A 22,913-nucleotide genomic window follows, 5' to 3' on the forward strand; every position below is an offset into this window, starting at 1 on the left:
GAGGCAAACTATGTGAAGCAACACCAGACCGTTCACACCAAGGAGAGGCCCTTCAAGTGTAAGCTGTGTTACAAGAGCTTCTCCTTCCTGAGTAACCTTATCAGGCATAGGGGTGTCCACAATGGGGAGGAACCCTTCAGCTGTACCCAGTGTCACATGCACTTTGCCCATGCTGGCAACCTGAAGAGGCACCAGAGAGTCCACACAAGGGAGAAATCCTCCAGCTGACCCCATTGTGAGAAGAGATTCTCCAGCCAGCACCAGCTGAAGATGCACCTGAAGATCCACATGGGAGAGAGGCCGTTCGCCTGTACACACTGTAGGAAGAGATTCTCAGAGAGGAGCTACCTCAGGATACGCCAATAGAAAACCATTCCACTCTATAACATAGAAAGTAACCATACCACTCAAACCCTGAATTAAAGACAAACATGAATTGTCATTTTTGTCAGCAGATGCATTTGGAATAATGAGAGTAACAGTCTTGAATATTCCTGGGTAGAATATTGCATCCAGACATTGTGTGATATTTAAGGCATTTATAAGCCTAAAAAGTCTGTTACATATTGTGTTTGTACTGCGTAGGCTATATGATGTTCACAAATGCCATTCAACTACTTAATTTCTTTCCAAAGACACTTAAAGAGAAAATGAATGTAGTTTATCATACAGATTTGGAGTTTAGACAGGTGTCTGTTGGTGTATTTAACACTTGTTTATGTTTAATAAACACAAAATGTGACTTTTCATTCTAAGACTTTCATTGAGACTAGTATAGATCACATCTGATCTCATCACACCAGTGGAGGTTCCTCATAGGAGGAAGGGGAGGACTTGAATTTCATATTTTTTTTAATAGTGAAACATTAAAAAAAGTGATCCTTTTTAGATAAGACTGCTAAATATATTTACGCCACCAAATCATTGATTAAAACACTGTTTTGTAATAGAATACAACATGGTCGCTATGAAAGTGGACTGTGTTTACGCGTGATAAGGGGTGTATTCATTCCGCCCATTCTGTTGAAAAACGTTTCTTAAGCGGAATCAAATGGAACGAAACGGGGATAAACATACCTGAATTTGTCCAATGGAAACTCTCGTTTGCAACTGTTAGACGAATGATTGCACATTAGATCAGCTAGATGCAGGCAAGAGTGTGCAATGCGGTATTGAATGTGTCACTGTCTGTCCATGTGTATCTGTCTGTCACCTCAAATATTTCTGTCGACCTGTGTGCACCTACTTTGTAAACTTTCATTCATAGGCTAGGTGGTAGGAACTTCATAATGGGTATAGGGAAAATTTGAGTATCATGCAGTAGCCTAAACCTATCAATGTTACATTGAACTGGGTGAATGGAATATGAATGAAAGTCATCCAATATGCTGTAATAGAAATAAGGCCATGCTCATGAAAAAAAAAGTCCTCCCTCATCATAAACGGCACTGCTATAACGTTAGCTAATATGGTGACAACTAGTGGTGCGTGGGTCAGCTGTTTGTTCACCTGCACCCGCCCGGAATTGCTAATAACCCATCTGCAACCGCCTGACTATACAGTGCTTTTGGAAAGTACTCAGACCCGTTCATTTTTTCCTCATTTTGTTACGTTACAGCCTTATTTCTCCTCATCAATCTACACACCATACCCCATAACGACAAAGCAAAAACAGGTTTTTAGAATGTTTTGCTAATAGAAAAATATATTTAAAAAATAAGTATTCAGACCCTTTGCTATGAGACCGAAATTGAGCTCAGGTGCATGCTGTTTCCATTGATCATTCTTGAGATGTTTTTACAACTTGATTGGAGTCCACCTGTGGTAAATTCAGTTGATTGGACATGATATGGAAAGGCACTCACCTGTCTATATAAGGTCCCACAGTTGACAGTGCATGTCAGAGTAAAAACTAAGCCATGATGTTGAAGGAATTGTCCGTAGAGCTCTGAGACAGGATTGTGTCGAGGCACAGATCTGGGGAAGGGTACCAAAAAATGTCTGCAGCATTGAAGATTTCCAAGAACACAGTGGCCTCCATCATTCTTAAATGGAAGAAGTTTGGAACCACCAAGACCCTTCCTAGAGTTGGCCGTCCGGCCAAACTGACCAAAAAGGGCGTAGGCCAGGGAGGTGACCAAGAACCCGATGGTCACTCTGACAGAGCTCCAGAGTTTGTCTGTGGAGATGGGAGAAGCTTCCAGAAGGACAACCATCTCTGCAACACTCCACCAATCAGGCCTTTATGGTAGAGTGGCCAGATGGAAGCCACTCCTCAGTAAAAAGCACATGACAGCCCACTTGGAGTTTGCCAAATGGCACCTAAAGGACTCTCAGACCATGAGAAACAAGATTCTCTGGTCTGGTCAACCCAAGATTGAAATCTTTGGCCTGAATGCCAAGCGTCACGTCTGGAGGAAACCTGGCACCATCCCTACGGTAGAGCATGGTGGTGGCAGCATCATGCTGTGGGGATGTTTTTCAGCTGGGACTGGGAGACTAGTCAGGATCGAGAGAAAGATGAAAAGAGCAAAGAACAGAGATCTTTGATGAAAACCTGTTCCAGAGCGCTCAGGACCTCATACTGGGGTGAAAGTTCACTAGAAAACCTTGGTTATGTATTTATTACCCCATAATGTCCGTTATCCCGGTGGACGATTCGGATGGGATTCGTTTTTTTGCCCCCTGTGATGCTTTCTTTTTTTCTATAAAGTGACAGTTATGACGGAAGCCTATAGATTTTTTTCTGGGCATGAAGATTATTCAAGAACTCCAGGCGATGACAGGCTACGCTGATAATTTGAGTTTGGTTCCCAAGTTTCTAAACCATACCAAACCATCTTTGGTATAGTGTCGCCATAATATTTGGATTGAGGACGTGTGATCATAATCATCCGGATATTTTAGCTATCCGCAGTAGAATTCGTCCTAAATAACACCCAGCCTTCAGGTGTGAGCTAAACAGCTAACTTGCGCTTGACATGCGTTTTTAGGCTATGGATGAGAAAGTGAACTTGTTCCAAAAGTTTAGCTCAGATGTATGCTGCTTTGCGATCTATTAACAGCAAGGGTTGCATTAAATAGTCGCCATATTTTTCAATTATGGATTTGGTGATGTTCAATTCATTCGCACAAAACGTATAAACAAAAGCATTCACTGTAAAAGTCGATATGAAGGGTCTACATGTATAGGCCATGAGCAGCAATTTGCTCAATTTATCGAATCAGTTATTGTTTTCTTGCTTAAATCGCGAGAAACAACTGTCAAGCTCAGACATTAATCTAAAAAAACGGGGATGTTGATTCGCACGGGACTACCATTATTGGAGTTTGCCAAAAAACAGTAGGTTATTCTGGTTAGACAATGTCCAGATTTCAGTTTCCATTTACAGTTGAAGTCGGAAGTTTACATACACCTTAGCCAAATATATTTAAACTCAGTTTTTCACAATTCCTGACATTTAATCCTAGTAACAATTCCCTGTTTTAGGTCAGTTAGGATCACCACTTTATTTTAAGAATGTGAAATGTCCGAATAATAGTAGAGAGAATGATTTCTTAAAGCTTTTATTTCTTTCATCACATTCCCAGTGGGTCAGAAGTTTACATACACTCAATTAGTATTTGGTAGCATTGCCTTTAAATTGTTTAACTCAAACGTTTCGGGTAGCCGTTCACAAGCTTCCCACATTAAGATGGGTGAATTTTTGCCCATTCCTGACTGAGCTGGTGTAACTGAGTCAGGTTTGTAGGCCTCCTTGCTCGCACACGCTTTTTCAGTTCTGCCTACAAATTTTCTATGGGATTGAGGTCAGGGCTTTGTGATGGCCACTCCAATACCTTGACTTTGTTGTCCTTAAGCCATTTTACTACAACGTTGGAAGTATGCTTGGGGTCATTGTCCATTTGGAAGACCCATTTGCGACCAAGCTTTAACTTCCTGACTGATGTCTTGAGATGTTGCTTCAATATATCCACAGAATTTCCCCCCTTCATGATGCCATCTATTTTGTGAAGTGCACCAGTCCCTCCTGCAGCAAAGCACCCCCACAACATGATGCTGCCACACCTGTGCTTCACGGTTGGGATGGCGTTCTTCGGCTTGCAAGCCTACCACCTTTTCCTCCAAACATAACGATGGTCATTTTGGCTATTTTTGTTACATTTCTCCAAAAAGTACAATCTTTGTCCCCATGTGCAGTTGCAAACTGTAGTCTGGCTTTTTTTATGGCGGGTATGTAGCAGTGGCTTCTTCCTTGCTGAGCGGCCTTTTGGGTTATGTCAATATAGGCCTCGTTTTTCTGTCACAGTTGTCGTAAGAACGGGACCAAGGCTCAGCGTGTGTAGAGTTCCACATCTTTATTCCAAAGTGAAACTTCAAGCAAAAACAAATAAATCAAATAAACGAACAACTAAACGTGACTACGTGGTGCACAGGCACAAACACAAAACAGTATCCCACAAACACAGGTGGAAAAAATAGCTACTTAAATATGATCTTCAATTAAAGACAATGATTACCAGCTGCCTCTAATTGGGAATCATACAAAACACCAACATAGAAAATATAAACTAGAACACAACATAGAAATATAAACTAGACTACCCCCTAGTCACACCCTGACCTGCTACACCATAGAGAAACATGGGCTCTCTATGGTCAGGGCGTGACAATAACCCCCCCCAAAGGTGCGGACTCCGGCCGCAGAACCTGAAACCAAATGGGGGATTGGGGGGGTGACTAGTGTCGGTGGCGGCTCCGGTGTGGGTCGTAGCCCCCCCCCCAGGCCCGGATCCGACCATGGCGCTGGGCTGAACGCTATGCCTGGACTGGGCACCGGCGCAGAGGAGGGCTCCGGCCCTGGAGCTGGGTTGGACGCCGTGCCTGGACTGGGCATCGGCGCAGAAGAAGGCTCCGGCCATGGAGCTGGACCAGATGCCATGCCTGGACTGGGCACCGGCGCAGAAGAAGGCTCCGACCATGGAGCGGGACTGGACACCGTACCTGGACTGGGCACTGTCGCAGAGGAAGGCTCCGGCCTTGGAGCTGGACTGGACGCCGTGCCTGGACTGGGCACCGGCGCAACGGAGGGCTCCGGCCATGGAGCTGGCCTGGACGCCGTGCCTGGACTGGGCAACGGCGCAGAGGAAGGCTCCTGCCCTGGAGCTGGACTGGACGCCGTGCCTGGACTGGGCATCGGCGCAGAAGAAGACTCTGGCCTTGGAGCTGGACTGGACGCCGTGCTTGGACTGCGCATCAGCGCAGGGAAAGGCTCCGGCCATGGAGCTGGAGGTTCCGGACCGTTGACCGTCGCTGGAGGTTCCGTACTGTAGACCGTCGCTGGAGGTTCCGGACTGTGGACCGTCGCGGGAGGTCCCGGACTGGGGACCGTCGCAGGAGGCTCCGGACTGGGGACCGTCGCCGGAGGCTCCGGACTGGGGACCGTCGCCGGAGGCTCCGGACTGGGGACCGTCGCCGGATGCTCTGGACTGTGAATGCGCACTGGAGGCCGAGTGCGTGGAGCCGGTACAGGTGGCACCGGACTAGTGACACGCACTTCAGGGCGAGTGCGAGGAGCAGGCACAGGACGTACCGGACTGGGGAGGCGCACTGGAGATGTGGTGTGTGGAGCCGGCACAGATGGCACCGGACTGATGACCCGATCTCAGCCCGCCTGCGTTGCCGCATACTCCTAGCCAACTCCATTCTCCGGTATCCCTCCTCACACTGTTCCATCGAATCCCAGGCGGGCTCTGGTACTCTCCTTGGGTCGACCGACCACCTCTCTATCTCCTCCCATGTGGTCTCTGGCTATTCCCTCTTCTCAGCCGCCAGCTCCAGCCACCCCTTGTGCCCCCCCCCCAAAAAAAAAATCTTGGGGTTGTCCTTGGGCTTTCTGTGGCCACGAACCCCAGCGTCGTTACCTTCCTCCATCATTACCTTCCGTCTGCCGCCAAGGAAGGGTCTCGCATCCACCCATCACTTCTTCCCATGTCCAAAACTCCTTCACCTGGTGAACACGCTGCTTGGTGGTAGTTTCACTAAATTCAAATGTTTGTAGTGTTTTAAGTAGATATTAACTTTTTTACCATGTAGTGGTGTAGATAACTACTGGATCTACACAATACTTTTTCTTAAGGGGGTATCTTTAGTCTAGCTTAACTTCTTCCAGTGTGAAGTAATTGGTAACTTGGTGAACTATATTTTCAGAGTAGCTTCCCAAACACTGACAACAACTTATGTCAGAATTGGTGAATCCGTTTGAAGCATCTAAAATGGTGGAGAAAGCTTTGGGTAAAGTAAAATCGCTGAAGATCATGAGAAATGGGCTTGTTTTCCTTTTGTGTTTCTGCTGATCAGAAAAGGTGTGTTGGGTCTCCCCCAAATAGATGAATTAAATGTGTCTTGCTTTGATCTGCGGAGCAAGGATCCTATCAAATGAGTAATTTCTGGAGTCACAGAATATTTTTTTTTATTTTATTATTTTTTATTGAACATTTATTTAACTAGGCAAGTCAGTTAAGAACACATTCTTATTTACAATGACCAATGGTGTAAAGTACTTAAGTAAAAATACTTTAAAGTACTACTTACAGTTGAAGTCGGAAGTTTACATACACCGAGGTTGGAGTCATTAAAACTCGTTTTTCAACCACTCCACAAATGTCTTGTTAACAAACTATAGTTTTGGCAAGTCGGTTAGGACATCTACTTTGTGCATGACACAAGTCATTTTTCCAACAATTGTTTACAGACAGATTATTTCACTTATAATTTACTGTATCACGATTCCAGTGGGTCAGAAGTTCACATACATTAAGTTGACTGTGCCTTTAAACAGCTTGGAAAATTCCAGAAAATGATGTCATGGCTTTAGAAGCTTCTGATAGGCTAATTGACATCATTTGAGTCAATTGGAGGTGTACCTGTGGATATATTTCAAGGCATACCTTCAAACTCAGTGCCTCTTTGCTTGATATCATGGGAAACTCAAAAGAAATCAGCCAAGACCTCAGAAAAAAATTGTAGACCTCCACAAGTCTGATTCATCTTTGGGAGCAATTTACAAACGCCTGAAGGTACCACGTTCATCTGTACAAACAATAGTAAGCAAGTATAAACACCATGGGACCAAGCAGCCGTCATACCGCTCAGGAAGGAGACACATTCTGTCTCCTAGAGATGAACGTACTTTGGTGCGAAAAGTGCAAATCAATCCCAGAACAACAGCAAAGGACCTTGTGAAGATGCTGAGGAAACAGGAACAAAAGTATCTATATCCACAGTAAAACGAGTCCTATATCGACATAACCTGAAAGGCTGCTCAGCAAGGAAGAAGCCACTGCTCCAAACCTGCCATAAAAAAGCCAGACTACGGTTTGCAACTGCACATGGGGACAAAGATCGTACTTTTTGGAGAAATGTCCTCTGGTCTGATGAAACAAAAATAGAACTGTTTGGAGGAAAAAGGGGCATGCTTGCAAGTCAAAGAACACCATCCCAACTGCGAAGCATGGGGGTGGCAGCATCATGTTGTGGGGGTGCTTTGCTGCAGGAGGGACTGGTGCACGTCACAAAATAGATAGCATAATGAGAAAGGAAAATTGCGTGGATATATTGAAGCAACATCTCAAGACATCAGTCAGGAAGTTAAAGCTTGGACGCAAATGGGTCTTCCAAATGGACAATGACCCTAAGCATACTTCCAACGTTGTGGCAAAATGACTTAAGGACAACAAAGTCAAGGTATTGGAGCGGCCATTACAAAGCCCTGACCTCAAACCTATAAACAATTTGTGGGCAGAACTGAAAAAGCGTGTGCAAGCAAGGAGGCCTACAAACCTGAATCAGTTACACCAGCTCTGTCAGGAGGAATGGGCCAAAACTCACCCAACTTATTGTGGGAAGCTTGTGGAAGGCTACCCTTGAACGTTTGAACCAAGTTAAACAATTTAAAAGGCAATGCTACCAAATACTAATTGAGTGTATGTAAACTTCTGACCCACTGGGAATGTGATGAAAGAAATAAAAGCTGAAATAAATAATTCTCTCAGTCAGCCTGAGAATTGAACCCTGTGGTACCCCATAGAGACTGCCCGAGGTCCAGACAACAGGCCCTCTAATTTGACACACTGAACTCTATCTGAAAAGTAGTTGGTGAACCAAGCGAGGCAGTCATTTGAGAAACCAAGACTGTTGAGTCTGCCGATAAGAATACGGTGATTGACAGAGTCGAAAGCCTTGGCCAGGTCGATGAAGACGGCTGCACAGTACTGTCTTTTATCGATGGTGGTTATGAAATTGTTTAGTACCTTGAGCGTGGCTGAGGAGCACCCGTGACCAGGCCGGAAACCGGATTGCACAGCGGAGAAGGTACAGTGGGATTCGAAATGGACAGTGATCTATTTGTTAACTTGGCTTTTGAAGACTTTAGAAAGGCAGGGCAGGATGGATATAGGTCTGTAACAGTTTGGATTTAGAGTGTCACCCCCTTTGAAGAGGGGGATGACCGTGGCAGCTTTCCAATCTTTAGGAATCTCAGACGATTCGAAAGAGAGGTTGAACAGGCTAGTAATAGGGGTTGCAACAATGGCGGCAGATAATTTTAGAAAGAGAGGGTCCAGATTGTCTAGCCCAGGTGATTAGTTCTGGTCCAGGCTTTGCAGCTCTTTCAGAACATCTGCTATCTGGATTTGGGTGAAGGAGAAGCTGGGCAGGCTTGGGCAAGTAGCTGCGGGGGGTGTGGAGCTGTTGGCCGGGGTTGGGGTAGCTAGGAGGAAAGCATGGCCAGCCGTAGAGAAATGCTTATTGAAATTCTCGATTATCGTGGATTTATCGGTGGTGACAGTGTTTCCTATCCTCAGTGCAGTGGGTAGCTGGGAGGAGGTGCTCTTATTCTCCATGGAATTTACAGTGTCCCAAACCTTTTTGGAGTTAGAGCTACAGGATGCAAATTTCTGTTAGGAAAGCAGAGGCTAGCTTTTTCAAACTGACTGTGTGTGTATTGGTTCCTGACTTCCCTCGAAAAGTTGCATATCGCGGGGACTATTCGATGCTAGTGCAGTATGCCACAGGATGTTTTTGTGCTGGTCGAGGGCAGTCAGGTCGGGAGTGAACCAAGGGCTATAGTTCTACATTTAGTTCTACATTTTTTGAAAGGGGCATGCTTATTTAAGATGGTGAGGAAATTACTTTTAAAGAACAACCAGGCATCCTCTACTGACGGGATGAGGTCAATATCCTTCCAGGATACCCAGGCCAGGTCAATTAGAAAGGCCTGCTCGCAGAAGTGTTTTAGGGAGCGTTTGACAGTAATGAGGGGTGGTCGTTTAACCGCGGACCCATAACAGATGCAGGCAATGATCACTGAGATCCTGATTGAAAACAGCAAAGGTGTATTTGGAGGGCAAGTTGGTCAGGATAATATCTATGAGGGTGCCCATGTTTACAGATTTAGGGTTGTACCTGGTGGGTTCCTTAATAATTTGTGTGAGATTGAGGGCATCTAGCTTAGATTGTAGGACGACCGGGGTGTTAAGCATATCCCAGTTTAGGTCACCTAACAGAACGAACTATGAAGATAGATGGGGGGGCAATCATTTTTTTACATTTTAGTCATTTAGCAGACGCTCTTATCCAGAGCGACTTACAGTAAATGCATACACTTCATGCATTTCTTTTTTAATTTCGTTTTTTTTTTTTGTACTGGGCCCCCGTGGGAATCGAACCCACAACCCTGGCGTTGCACACACCATGCTGGCGTTGCAAACACCATGCTCTACCAACTGAGCCACAGGGAAGCTGTGCAATCAATTCACATATGGTGTCCAGGGCACAGCTGGGAGCTGAGGGGGGTCTATAACAGGCGGCAACAGTAAGAGACTTATTTCTGGAGAGATTAATTTTTAAATTAGAAGCTCGAACTGTTTGGGCATAGACCTGGAAAGTATGACAGAACTTTGCAGGCTATCTCTGCAGTAGATTGCAACTCCTCCCCCTTTGGCAGTACTATCTTGGTAGAAAATGTTGTAGTTGGGGATGGAAATTTCAGAATTTTTGGTGTCTTTCCTAAACCAGGATTCAGACACGGCAAGGACATCAGGGTTGGCGGAGTGTGCTAAAGCCGTAAAACAAACTTAGGGAGGAGGCTTCTGATGTTAACATACATGAAACCAAGGCTTTTACGTTTACAGAAGTCAACAAATGAGAGTGCCTGGGGACCCATAGGGCCTGTGTTAACCTCTACATCACCCGAGGAACAGAGGAGGAGTAGGATTAGGGTACAGCTAAAGGCTATCAGAACTGGTCGTCTAGAGAATAAAAGGAGCAGATTTCTGGGCGTGGTAGGATAGATTCAGGGCATAATGTACAGATAGGGGTATGGTAGGGTGCGGCTACAGTGGAGGTAAACCTAGAAATTGAGTGACGATAAGAGAGGTTGCATCTCTGGTGGCACTAGTTATGCTGGGTGAGGTCATCGCATGTGTGGGAGGTGGGACAGAAGAGCTATCTGAGGCATGTTGAGTGGGACTAGGGGCTCCGCAGTAAAATAAAACAATGTTAACTACCCTAAACAACAGTATACAAGGCATACTGACATTAGAGAGAGACATAAAACGAGGCATGAAGCAATCACAGGTGTTGATTAGGAGAGCTAGTTAAGACAACAACGGGTAAGACAACAACAGCTAATCAGCTAAGATAACAACAACAGGTAAAATGGCGATGAATTGGCAGAGAGGGTCAGTTAACTACACACAGGGCCTGAGTTCGAGGCTGGGGCCGACAGATAAACAAAATAAACAAAATGGAGTACTGTGATTAATCTACAGTCCAGCAGGCATCAGCTATGTAGCCAAGTGAACAGCAATAGATGAAACAGGGAAGCCGTTAGGTAGTCGTTACTACGCTAGGCGAGCGGGAGACACAGCGGTCATAAAGTTAGCAGGCCGGGGCTAGCAGAAGCGTCTTCACCGACGTCCGGCTAAGGCCGGTTGAGGGCACATCGGACAGAATTACGTCGGCAAACCAGACGTGATGGATCGGCGGGGCTCCGTGTCGACAAAGGGTCCAGGCCAATTGGCAAAAGAGGTATTGTAGCTGGAGTAATTTTGTTTGCTAGCCGGGAGATGCGCTTGGCTCGAGGCTAACTGGTGCTAGCTTCGGGACAAGGGAGTTAGCCACTATAGCCACTCGGTAGCAGCTAGCTAGCTGCGATGATCCGGTGCAAATGTCCAGAGCTTACGGCAGGAATCCGACGATGTAGTGGCTTCTAGTCGTGTTAGTGAAGAGTCCTGGAGGCATCAGCTGTGTAGCCGAGTGATCATAGGGTCCACTGAGCAGTCCGGGAGATGGGCCTGGCTCAAGGCTAGCTTCAGGGCTGGGCCACTCGGTAGCAGCTAGTTAGCTGCGATGATCCGGTGTGATGGTCCAGAGCTTACGGCAGGAATCTGGTGATGTAGTGGAGAAAAGAAGTCCGATATGCTCAGGGTTGATATTGCGCCATGAAGACTGGCAGGTATTATCCAGGCTAAAAGCGTCTGGTGTCTGAGCTAAAGGTAAAGGCTAACCAGTGGCTAACAATGACTAAATAGCTAGTAGCTAATTAGCTGGTTAGCTTCTGATGGCTAGCTCTGATGGAGGTTCTAGCTATAAGGTCTAAAAATAGCAGATCCGTATCACATTGCGTGATGCAGGTTGCCGGAAGGTATATTTAATTTAAAAATGAAAAAAGTGATTGAAATATATTGAAATAAATGCAAAAAAGACGGAAAAAAACAAAATTTACACGGGACAACAACAAACACGTCCGCACTGCCACGCCATCTTGGAACATAAGGGAATGGGCAGGAATGTAATAGTAGACCAGGTAGCCAAAAGGGCTTTAAAACTATATATAATTGATATTCCCACTCCACTGGGTAAAGGTGAAGCCGAATGCAGTGGAGGCTGGTAGGAGGAGCTATAGGAGATCAGGCTCATTGTAATGGCTGGAATGGAATTATTGGAACGGAGTCAAACATGTGGTTTCCATATGTTTGATACCCTCAATTCATTACATTCCAGCCATTACAATGAGCCCGTCCTCCTATAGCTCCCCCACCAGCCTCCACTGGCCAAATGTAAGATTAGAGGCATTATGATACATGTGTGGCAGAACAGGTGGGACAGCGAGTCCAAGGGCTGGCATTTATAGGCCGTCTAAAGGTGGGTGGACCAAGACTCAAAGATCATGTATGGCTCTTTTTTATTTTCTTAGTAGTACAGGATAAGGTAGGAAGGTTTAGTTTTTTTCTTAATGTTTGTTTATTTATTATTTTAGTTTGTAAACTGTGATTGACTACACACTCCAGTACAGTAGGTGGCGGCATGCACCTCTAACAGTTGTTTGTGGACCGACAAAACACCATAAACGAAGAAACTGTAGTAAACGAAAGTGTACCGTCACCAAGAGCAATTTCCATGTTAGCTTTTTTAATTGTTGTTAGATGTTTAACACCATGGAACTCAAAATAAGATTAATTTAACCGCACAGCATCACATACTTACTCCAGGTATTCTTTAAATTTCATTGGAGACAGGACTTGGATGTGAACTAGGTAACGCTAGCTAGCTGCTAACATTAGCTAACAATGGCTAACTGTATGGCTTTTCACACTCAAATGGCCTCCATTATGGAGGTGTTAGCGAATGCAGCCGTGGCAGAGATCTGTAAACTCGTAGATGACGACTATGCAGTGTTTCGTTTGGAAATAACTCAAAGCCAGAAAGAAAACAAGGCATTGCGGAGGAAACTACAGCAACTGGAAATTAAGGTGGCACGGGACCGAGCAGACAGGACAATGCGAGAGCGCGGCCTCGCCAGTCAATCCAGTAATGTCAAGATCCTCGACCGATACAGAGGAAAGGCAAAAGGTACAATTTGGCGGAGGCTGCGCGGGGTGTCTCCTTTTATATAGAGCCCAGTGCCTGTCGCCCCGTTCCCCTCTGCATATGTGTTCAGATGTGTTACCCAGAATTGGGTCTTGGTCAGTTTTTGGATAGTATGCAATAATTCACCTGATTAATTGGCTATCTTGCGCATAGACACAATATCATATTCTAACCAGATTATTGATTTACTGCATTTCCGGTTATTTACTAAATGAAAACAATGTGATGCATGGAACACAATACATCGAAATGTAAATAGTATATTAAGATGTTGAGAAGTGTTACCTTACATCCTTGCCAATTCTAGACAGTGTCAATAGTATACAATATACCTAACCACCTCTTTTCCCCCAGTCACTCTCTCAGGTGAAGGACATCACACTGGAGGCCACAGGAACTTTGTGAAGCCAGTGGGACAAAATACATGGAGAGATGACCAACCAATCACTGTTGATGAGGGGATAGGAAACACAACCCATCATGTTATTGAGGTTAGTATAATAGTGTTACAAAAAATTACAGTTACTTTGTAAATCAAATGTAGACAGTTTTTATTTCAGAAAGGAAAGGCTCCCCTCAGCTATTCACTTGCTTACATGTACATCCTAATTTATCTGCCATAGGGGAGCTTGCGAGACTTCCCTACGACATTGTTATCCAATTCAACCCATGTACCGGTAATAACCTCCTCTCTTCTTTTGTCAGTCTGCAGAGGCTGCAGGTCCTGGGGTCAAACAGGAAAAGTCTGAAGGAGAGGTGGACCCACGGCACAGTAGAGACATCCAGACTGGAGCGGCTGGAGCGCCCCCTGTAGCCACGGAGAACCACACCACCGCCCAAGAGCAGTCCAGGACCCGACGCAGCATCATGGTCAGTGGAACGCTGAACGCCATCTTCAAGTCAGAGACAGACACCAAGACTTTAACGGGGCTGAACCGACTGGGCTGTCCTCCTGCTCCACGCTCAGAGTATTCACTTTATGCCAACACAAGCCCGAGGACTGTTCTGTCCCATCGGGACTCAGGTGACACTTTACAGACTGTCAATGATCCATCCTGTTCATACACTACAGAGATGATACCTGGTGACATGCCTGTGGTATTAGATGCACAGACTAATCCAATGAAAGTGGACTGGAACCAGTACAGTAGTAGTGGATACTCTGAAGGGTGCCTAGATAAGAAAAGGGAGAGCCTGGTCGTAGATGAGGTGACTGTGAAAGTGGAGGGCGACGCTCCTCTGACATGGAATGCATACGAAACTCACTTAGGAGAAGGACACTCACAAGGCAACACCATTGACTTCTTAGACTACAGAGAAAGCTTAGAGACAAATCTAAATGTCGTGACCCACTCCCCTTTACACACGTTTACACATGATCCATTATCCGATTCACACAGGGAACAAATGGCCAAGGCTCGGGGAGAGGGAGCCACATCAGGCAATGGTAAAGAGAAACGGTTCCTTTGCATGTTCTGTAACAAAGGCTTCAGCTGCCCCCAGAAGGTGGACATCCACCAGAGGGTCCACACAGGGGTGAAACCCTTCAGTTGTACCCAGTGTCACATGCGCTTCGCCCAGGCATGCACCCTGAAGAGGCACCAGAGGGTCCACACAGGGGAGAAACCCTTCAGCTGTACCCAGTGCCACATGCGCTTCGCCCAGGCTGGTGACCTGAAGAGGCACCAGAGGGTCCACACGGGAGAGAGGCCTTTCGCCTGTGCGCACTGTGGGAAGAGGTTCTCAGAGAAGAGCTACCTCAGGTTACACCAGCAGAAAAAACACTCCACTCTAACAAACACTTTTATATCAAAAGACAAAGATTCATTTTAGTTGTCATCAGAAAATATCCACAGATGCATTTGGATATTCCTGGGTAGAATATTATATCCAGACATTGTGTGATATATAAGGCATAGTGTATATACAGTGCATTTGGAAGGTATTCAGACCCCTTGACTTTTTCCACGTTTTTTTACGTTAAAGCCTTATTCTAAAATTGATTAAATTGTTGTTTTCCCTTTTATATATATATAAAAAAAACTGAAATATCACATTTACATAAGTATTCAGACCCTTTTTACTCAGTACTTTGTTGAACACCTTTGGCAGAAATTATAGCCTCAAGTCTTCTTGGGTATAACTCTACAAGCTTGGCACACCTGTATTTGGGGAGTTTATCAGATTCTTCTCTGCAGATCCACTCAAGCTCTGTCAGGTTGGATGGGGAGCGTCGCTGCACAGCTATTTTCAGGTCTATCCAGAGATGTTCAATCGGGTTCAAGTCCGTGCACTGGCTGGGCCACTCAATGACATTCAGAGACTTGTCCCGAAGCCAAGACAATGCAGGAGTGGCTATGTGCTTAGGGTCATTGTACTTTTTGAAGGTGAACCTTCGCCCGAGTCTGAGGTCCTGAGTGCTCTGGAGCAGGTTTTCATCATCTCTGTACTTTGCTCTTTTCATCTTTCCCCCGATCCTGACTAGTCTCCCAGTCCCTTCTGCTGAAAAATGGTGCCAGGTTTCCTCCAGATGTGACTCTTGGCATTCAGGACAAAGATTTCAATCTTGGTTTCATCAGACCAGAAAATCTTGTTTCTCATGGTGTGAGAGTCCATGAGATGCTTTTTGGAAACTCCAAGTGGGCTGTCATGTGCCTTTTACTAAGGAGTGGCTTCCTTCTGGCCACTCTACCATAAAAGGCCTGATTGGTGGAGTTCTGCAGAGATGGTTGTCCTTCTGGAAGGTTATCCCATCTCTACAGAGGAACTCTGTCAGAGTGACCATCGGGTTCTTGGTCACTTCCCTGATGAAGGCCCTTCTCCCCCGATTGCTCAGTTTGGCCAGGCGGCCAGCTCTAGGGAGAGTCTTGGTGGTTCTAAACTTCCATTTAAGAATGATGGAGGCCACTGTGTTCTTGGGGACCTTCAATGCTGCAGACATTTTTTTGGTACCCTTCCCCAGATCTGTGCCTTGACACAATCCTGTCTCGGAGCTCTACGGCCAATTCCTTCGACCTCATGGCTTGGTTTTTGCTCTGACATGCACTGTCAACTGTGGGACCTTATATAGACAGGCATGTGCCTTTCCAAATCATGTCCAATCAATTGAATTTACCACAGGTCAACTCCAATCAAGTTGTAGAAACATCTCAAGGATGATCAATGGAAACAGGATGCAGCTGAGCTCAATTTCGAGTCTCATAGCAAAATGTCGGAATACTTATGTAAATAAGGTATTTTGTTTTGGATTTTTTTTTATACATTTGCAAAAAAAAGCGGTTTTCGGTTCGTCATTATGGAGTATTGAGGATTTTTTATTTTATTTAATCAATTTTAGAATAAGGCTGTAATGTAACAATGTGTAAAGTCAAGGGGTTTGAATACATTCCAAAGCCACTGTAGTTCCTTTCATATTTGTTTTGATCCTGGCCAGTGGTGGAAAAAGTCCTCAAGTCATACTTGAGTGAAAGTAAAGATACTTTAATAGAAAAGGACTCAAGTAAAATTGAGTCACCCAGTAAAATACTACTGAGTAAAAGTCTAAAAGTATTTGGTTTTAAATGTACTTAAGTATCAAAAGTAAAAATGTTAATTTCTAATTCACACATTCTTGTTTTTTTATTTATTTACAGGGAGCCAGGGGTTTACTACAAACAAAGCATTTGTGTTTAGTTAGTGCGCCAGATTAGAGGAAGTAGGGATGACCAGGGATGTTCTCTTGATAAGTGTGGGAATTGGACCATTTTCCTGTCAAATTGTAACAAGTACTTGTGGGTGTTAGGGAAAATGTATGGAGTAAAAAGTACATTCTTTTCTTTACGAATGTAGTAAAAGTAGTCAAATATATATATATGGTAAAGTACAGACACTTTTTAAAGTACTACTTAAGTAGTTTTTTGGGGTATTTTTACTTAAGTACTTTACACCACTGATCCTGACAAACTCCTCAGTCCCTACCGATGACAAGCATACCCATAACATGATGCTGACACCACAATACTTAAATAGAGAGGGCTTCACTCTGTTGTATTGGATTTGGGACAACCCTCTATTTTTTTTAAATTCAGGCCAAAAATGTAATGTAAGTGCAATGTTGTTGATCTCTTTGTATTTTCAAGTATTGTGATGGCAGCATCATGTTATGGTTATGTCACCGGCAGGGAGTAGGGAATTTATGATCAAAATAAATATGAAACGAGCAAAGAAACTCACCTCAGTCTTCTGAAAACCCTGGGATAGGGTTTTATTTTTCTGTGGGACAATTACACAGAGGTGTTGAGAGTTCCTGAGTGACCTAGCCTCAGTAGTGACTTAAATCAGCTTTAAAAAAATCTGAGACAAGGTTTGAATATGGCTGTCCAATGATTCCCAATTTTGACAACAATAGTGTTGTGCGAAGTCGGTAGAATCTTATTCCAAATTATTCACAGCTGTAATGGCAGCCAAAATGTGCTTCCACTAAGTATTAACTGATGGGGGTGGAGACTTATCAAATTTTTTTCTTAATTTGGTAAATGTTCCATAACTTTCTTTTACTTGAAAATTTAGAGAAGGTTGTGTAGATCTGCAGGAAAATGTAATTGAATCCCTTTTTATATTTAATTTTGAGGCAGCAAAATGTGAAAAAAAAGTTAAAGGTGGTGTAGACTTTCTATACGCACTGTACGCCTAAAAAGTCTGTAACATATTGTGTTTGTACTGTGTAGGCTATAATGATGTTCACAAATGTCTTTTTTATTACTTCCATTCAACTACTTGTTTTTTTCCCCCAGGACACCTTTTATTGATAACATTTATGCAGTTTATCGTGCAGATTTGTAGTAAAGACATATATGTGTGTGTGGTTTTCGTATGGTCTGTTTAAAACTTGTTTATGTTTAATAAACACAAAATGGGACTTAATTCAAATACTTTTCTCATTGAGACTCTTTAGTGTACATCACATCTGATCTCATCCTATTCTGCATAAACATGACAGTTATAACCAATACATATTGAACAAAAACATTAACACAACATGTAAAGTGTTGGTTTCATGAGCTGAAATAAAAGACCCCAGAAATGTTCCATATACACAAAAAGCTTATTTCTCTAAAATGTTGTGCACAAATTTCTTTACATCCCTGTTATTGAGCCTTTCTCATTTGCCAAGATAATCCATCCAACTGACAGGTGTGGCGTATCAAGAAGCTGATTAAACAGCATAATCATTACACAGGTGCACCTTGTGCTGGGGACAAAAGGCCACTAAAATGTGTGGTTTTGTCACACAACACAATGCCACAGATGTCTCAAGTTGAGGGAGCGTGCAATTGGCATGCTGACTGCAGGAATGTCCTCCTGCGCTGTTGCCAGTGAATTGAATGTTAATTTCTCTACCATAAGCTGTCTCCAATGTTGTTTTTAGAGAATTTGGCAGTTAGTCCAAACGGTTCACAACCGCAGACCACGTGTATGGCGTCGTGATGGCGAACGATTTGCTGATGTCAACGTTGTGAACAGAGTGCACCATGGTGGCGGTGGGGTTATGGTATTGCCAGTCATAAGTTACGAACACAATTGCATTTTATCGATGGCAATTTGAATGCACAGAGATACTTTGACAAGCTCCTGAGTCAAGCTCCTGAGACAAGCTCCTTTGTCGTGCCATTCGTCAGTCACCGTCATCTCATGTTTCAGCATGATAATGCACTGCCCCATGTTGCAAGGATCTGTACACAATTCCTGGAAACTGAAAATGTCCCAGTTCTTCCATGGCCTGCATACTCACCAGACACGTCACCCATTGAGCATGTTTGGGATGCTCTGGATTGATGTGTATGATAGAGTGTTCCAGTTCTCGCCAATATCCAGCAACTTCGCACAGTATTTGAAGAGGAGTGGAACAACCTTCCACAGGCCACAATAAACAGTCTGATCAACTCTATGCGAAGGAGATGTATAAACTGCATGAGGCAAATGGTGGTCACACCAGATACTGACTGGTTTTCTGATCCACGCCCTTACCTTTTTTTTCATTGCCCAATGATAAGATGCTCCATAGCAGGGTGCTCATAGCAGATTTCTTGATCCAACATCCTCTCACTCTGTACCTCTTACAGTTAGTAGACTTGAAGGATGGGAAGCCTGATCTGCTGCTGGTCAAAGAGGAGACAGTAGAGGATGGACCAGAAAGCATTGATCTGCTGAGTGGACTAAAGATGGGGGAGCAAGGTAAGGGAGAAATACATATACAGAACAAAATATATATACTTCAATGGGAATAATGATGCACCTGGCTATTTATTTCCATAAAACTCTATATGTAGACTTTTCTCTGCCATGCTTATAAAGTCTATTTTGGAATCTCTTCCTGCAGGTGGTTGGCTGGAGGCTAACAGAGGACACTGGGTGGCCATCTTGGATTCCTAGACAGGTTTAGCCAAGATCCCAGGGGACAACATTACTGAGCAGGCCAGGATCAGAGGCTAAATAGTAGAGGTCAGTGGATGGGACAGCGTCCTCAATTCTGGGCTGGGGAACAACACTGTTAACCACAAAACAACAACCAAACTTGGTCTCCATGACAACAGACTGGCTGTTTACCAGGGCGAGGCGAAGATTTGGTCTGCGGGGATGGGGATATGTCCATATGCGGCTGGAGAGAACAGACACAGACTCGGCTAGCGATGCTTCGTCCTGCTCCTATAGTTGTGAGACTGATGGCACCTCAGGTTAACTACCTAACAGGTGCGGCCTTCAGCCTGCCTTCTATAGGATCTATCAACTGGAACATGGACCCTGCGACAACACAGACAGTCTCTGGCCTTTGTCCTCCTCACACTCTCCTTATGTTAAACCAGACCTCAGACAATGCCAGTGCCTCAACTCTAAATGGCTACACAAGGCCATTGACAAATGTCAATAGTTGTAACGCTATCAGCAGATTCGGTGGTAAAGAGAAGCGCTTCCCATGTTCATTCTGTGGGGAAGCCTTCAGCTGCCCCCAAAAGGTGGAGATCCACCAGAGGGTCCACACATGGGAGATACCCTTCATCTTTACCCAGTGTCACTTGTGCTTCGCCCAGGCTGGCCACCTGAAGAGGTACCAAATGGTCCACATAGGGGAGAAATCATACAGCTGTCCCCAGTGTGAGGATAGGTTCTCCCACCAGCTAAATATACACCTGAAGGTCCACACTGGAGAGAGGCCGTTCGTATGTATGCACTGCAGAAAAAGGTTCTGAGAGAGGAGCTACCTCAGGATACACCAGAAGAAAATGCACATGGCCCATGTATAGTGACATTTAATGTAGTACTAGTGTGTTTGTAGTTCATTCTGTTGGTTTTGGATATATAGAGCCCCACAGTGGAGGTGTCATAATACCCATAAAACCTAACGGTCAAACAGGGAAATGGTTCCAATCATTTTTCCACCATTCATTTTTCCCATAGAGAATTTTAGAAACACTTAAAATAAGGGCTGTGTTTCGTGTAGGCTTACCGTGGAGGCTTACCGAGGGTTGACGTTTTGATAACCATGTAAATCTCTCTCGGACAAGGTGAATTTTATCAATATATTCAGCTCTATTTATTCTCAGATTCTAAAATGCTAATTAGCATCAAAGTAGACATCATGCAAGACTACAAATCCCTGCAAAGCCATCTCTTGCTGACACCTTTGCTAACTGGTTTGTGTCCATTTAAAACTTGCAGAAGACAGTGCACAGAATTGTACATTTAAAGAAATGTAGCCAATTTATTCATGACAAAATGTAGCTAACATTAGATAGTTAATCCAGAGATTCTTACCTTCGCCTCGATTCAGCAGTCTTGTCCAGATCATCATGGCATTTCTGGTTCTTTATGATAGCCACATTAGCAGCTAATTAGCATTTTATTTTGGGGGGGTAAATACAGGCGAATATATTGATAAAAGTCACCTTGTCCTAGAGAGATTTACAGTTATCAAAACGTCACGTCAGGGTAAGCCTACACGAAACACAGCCCTTATTTGTAGTGTTTCTTAAATCCCCTATGGGGAAAATGAATGGTGGAAAAACAATTGGAAAAATGTACAGGTTATATGGTTATTATGACTCATACTGTGGTACTCTATAGGGAACTGGATGAGGTGAACTGAGGAAAGAATGAGTATGATGAGGCAGAGTAGATGATATGGTGATGGTTGGTGTGATGGTGTCTGTAAAAATGCTTCACTGATGAAAAGTGACAACCTTGTCCTGTTGTTTGATGCTGGTGTTTTAAAATGAGGAAATGATAGTGCCTTAATTCATGTTTACTTGATATGAAGTACTGAAGATGTATGTAATGTTAAACCTTCTCCAAAGTATTCAAAAATGTATTTTATCAAAGTGAGGGTACCAGATTTACAGAAAATGTAAAGTGTTACCATAGTGAGAAAAGTTATTCTACTTGTCACAGTATAGTTTTGTGCAGTAAAATTACATTGTTGAAATTAAATACAAAATTGACTCTGTGCTGACTGACTTGGTTATTTTTGTATCATTGCAGGGACTGAGTTCTGTATATCAGTTGAACCAAAACATTATACTTCATTCTTGAATCAATACATATGGATTTGTCCGGTTTGGCTGGCGGGAGAGCCCGGACCTCTGACGCGGTAATATGGCTACAGGTTCATCTGCCTCACCTAAAGCCCATTCGGGTGGGAAGCTGCTATAGACCACCACGTGCTAACAGTCAGTATCTGGATAACGTGTGAAATGCTTGATAATGTATGTGGTAAACAGAGAGGTATATTTTCTGGGTGATTTAAATATTGACTGGCTTTCATCAAGCTGCCCACTCAAGAAAAAGCTTCAAACTGTAACCATTGCCTACAACCTGGTTCAGGTTATCAGTCAACTTACCAGGGTAGTTACAAACAGCACAGGAATTAAATCATCAACATGTATTGATCACATCTTTACAAATGCTGCAGAAATATGCTTGAAAGCAGTATCCAGATCCATCGGATGTAGTGATCACAATATAGTAGCCATATCTAGGAAAACCAAAGTTCCAAAGGCTGGGCCTAATATAGTGTATAAGGTCATACAAGAAGTTTTGTAGTGATTCCTATGTTACTGATGTAAAGAATATCCGTTGGTCCGTGGTGTGTAATGAGGAGCAAACAGGCACAGCACTTGACACATTTATGAAATTGCTTATTCCAGTTGCTAATATGCATGTACCCATTAAGAAAATGACAAACTTAAATCCCTGTGGATTGATGAGGAATTGAAAAATTGTATGGTTGAGAGGGATGAGGCAAAAGGAATGGCAAATAAGTCTGGCTCCACAACCGATTGGCAAACTTATTGCAAATTGACAAATCATGTGACTAAACTGAATAAAAATAAGTAACTGCACTATGAAACTAAGATAAATTAAATAAAGAATTATAGTAAAAAGCTTTGAAGCACCTTAAATTACATTTTTGGGAAAAAGGGAGTCAGCTCCATCATTCATTGAATCATTCATCACAAAACCAACTGATATTGCCAACTACTTTAAGGAATTTTTCATTTGCAAGATTAGCAATCTTAGGCATGACATGCCAGCAACAAATGCTGACACTACACATCCAAGTATATCTTACCAAATTATGAAAGATAAGCACCGTAATTTAAAATTCCGTAAAGTTAGTGTGGAAGAGGTAAAAAAATGTATTGTATTGTTGTCATTGTCTATCAACAATGACAAGCCACCGGGGACTGACAACTTGGATGGAAAATTACTGAGGATAATAGCGGACGATATTGCCACTCCTATTTGCCATATTTAAAATTTAAGCCTACTAGAATGTGTGTGCCCCCAGGCTTGGAGGGAAGCTAAAGTCATTCCCTCATTCTAAGAATAGTAAAGCCCCCTTTACTGGCTCAAATAGCCGACCAATCAGCCTGTTGCCAACCCTTAGTAAACTTTAGGGAAAAAATTGTGTTTGACCAGATACAATGCTATTTTATAGTAAACA

At 43.7% G+C, this 22,913-nt stretch overlaps 2 protein-coding genes across 2 annotated transcripts in view; both read left to right on the top strand.

The window, feature by feature from the left end:
• LOC115191318 (zinc finger protein 528-like) overlaps positions 1 to 21,152 on the top strand; it is a 44,218-nt gene extending 23,066 nt beyond the window's left edge. The window contains exon 6 of the transcript XR_003877635.1: positions 21,048 to 21,152. The gene's annotated coding sequence lies outside the window, so the exon portion shown is untranslated. The remainder of the gene's footprint in view (positions 1 to 21,047) is intronic.
• Positions 12,398 to 20,160, top strand: LOC115191594 (uncharacterized). The gene is made up of 5 exons (XM_029749382.1): positions 12,398 to 12,916; positions 13,289 to 13,425; positions 13,640 to 14,470; positions 19,036 to 19,089; positions 19,777 to 20,160. The coding sequence occupies exons 1-5, from the start codon at positions 12,634 to 12,636 to the stop codon at positions 20,158 to 20,160; spliced, it is 1,689 nt and encodes a 562-aa protein (XP_029605242.1). The 5' UTR covers positions 12,398 to 12,633.
• Positions 21,153 to 22,913: the final 1,761 nt, after the last annotated feature.

This window comes from Salmo trutta, chromosome 4, assembly GCF_901001165.1.
Source record: "Salmo trutta chromosome 4, fSalTru1.1, whole genome shotgun sequence".
NCBI classification, from domain to species: Eukaryota; Metazoa; Chordata; class Actinopteri; order Salmoniformes; family Salmonidae; genus Salmo; species Salmo trutta.

Bases quoted from the DNA above. Each gene is read 5' to 3' on its own strand.
- LOC115191594 (XM_029749382.1), top strand. From the start codon at position 12,634: ATGGCTAACTGTATGGCTTTTCACACTCAAATGGCCTCCATTATGGAG. The intron at 12,917-13,288 runs GTACAATTTGGC...CTTTTCCCCCAG, and splicing joins ATACAGAGGAAAGGCAAAAG to TCACTCTCTCAGGTGAAGGA. The intron at 14,471-19,035 runs GTGAAACCCTTC...TACCTCTTACAG, and splicing joins ACCAGAGGGTCCACACAGGG to TTAGTAGACTTGAAGGATGG.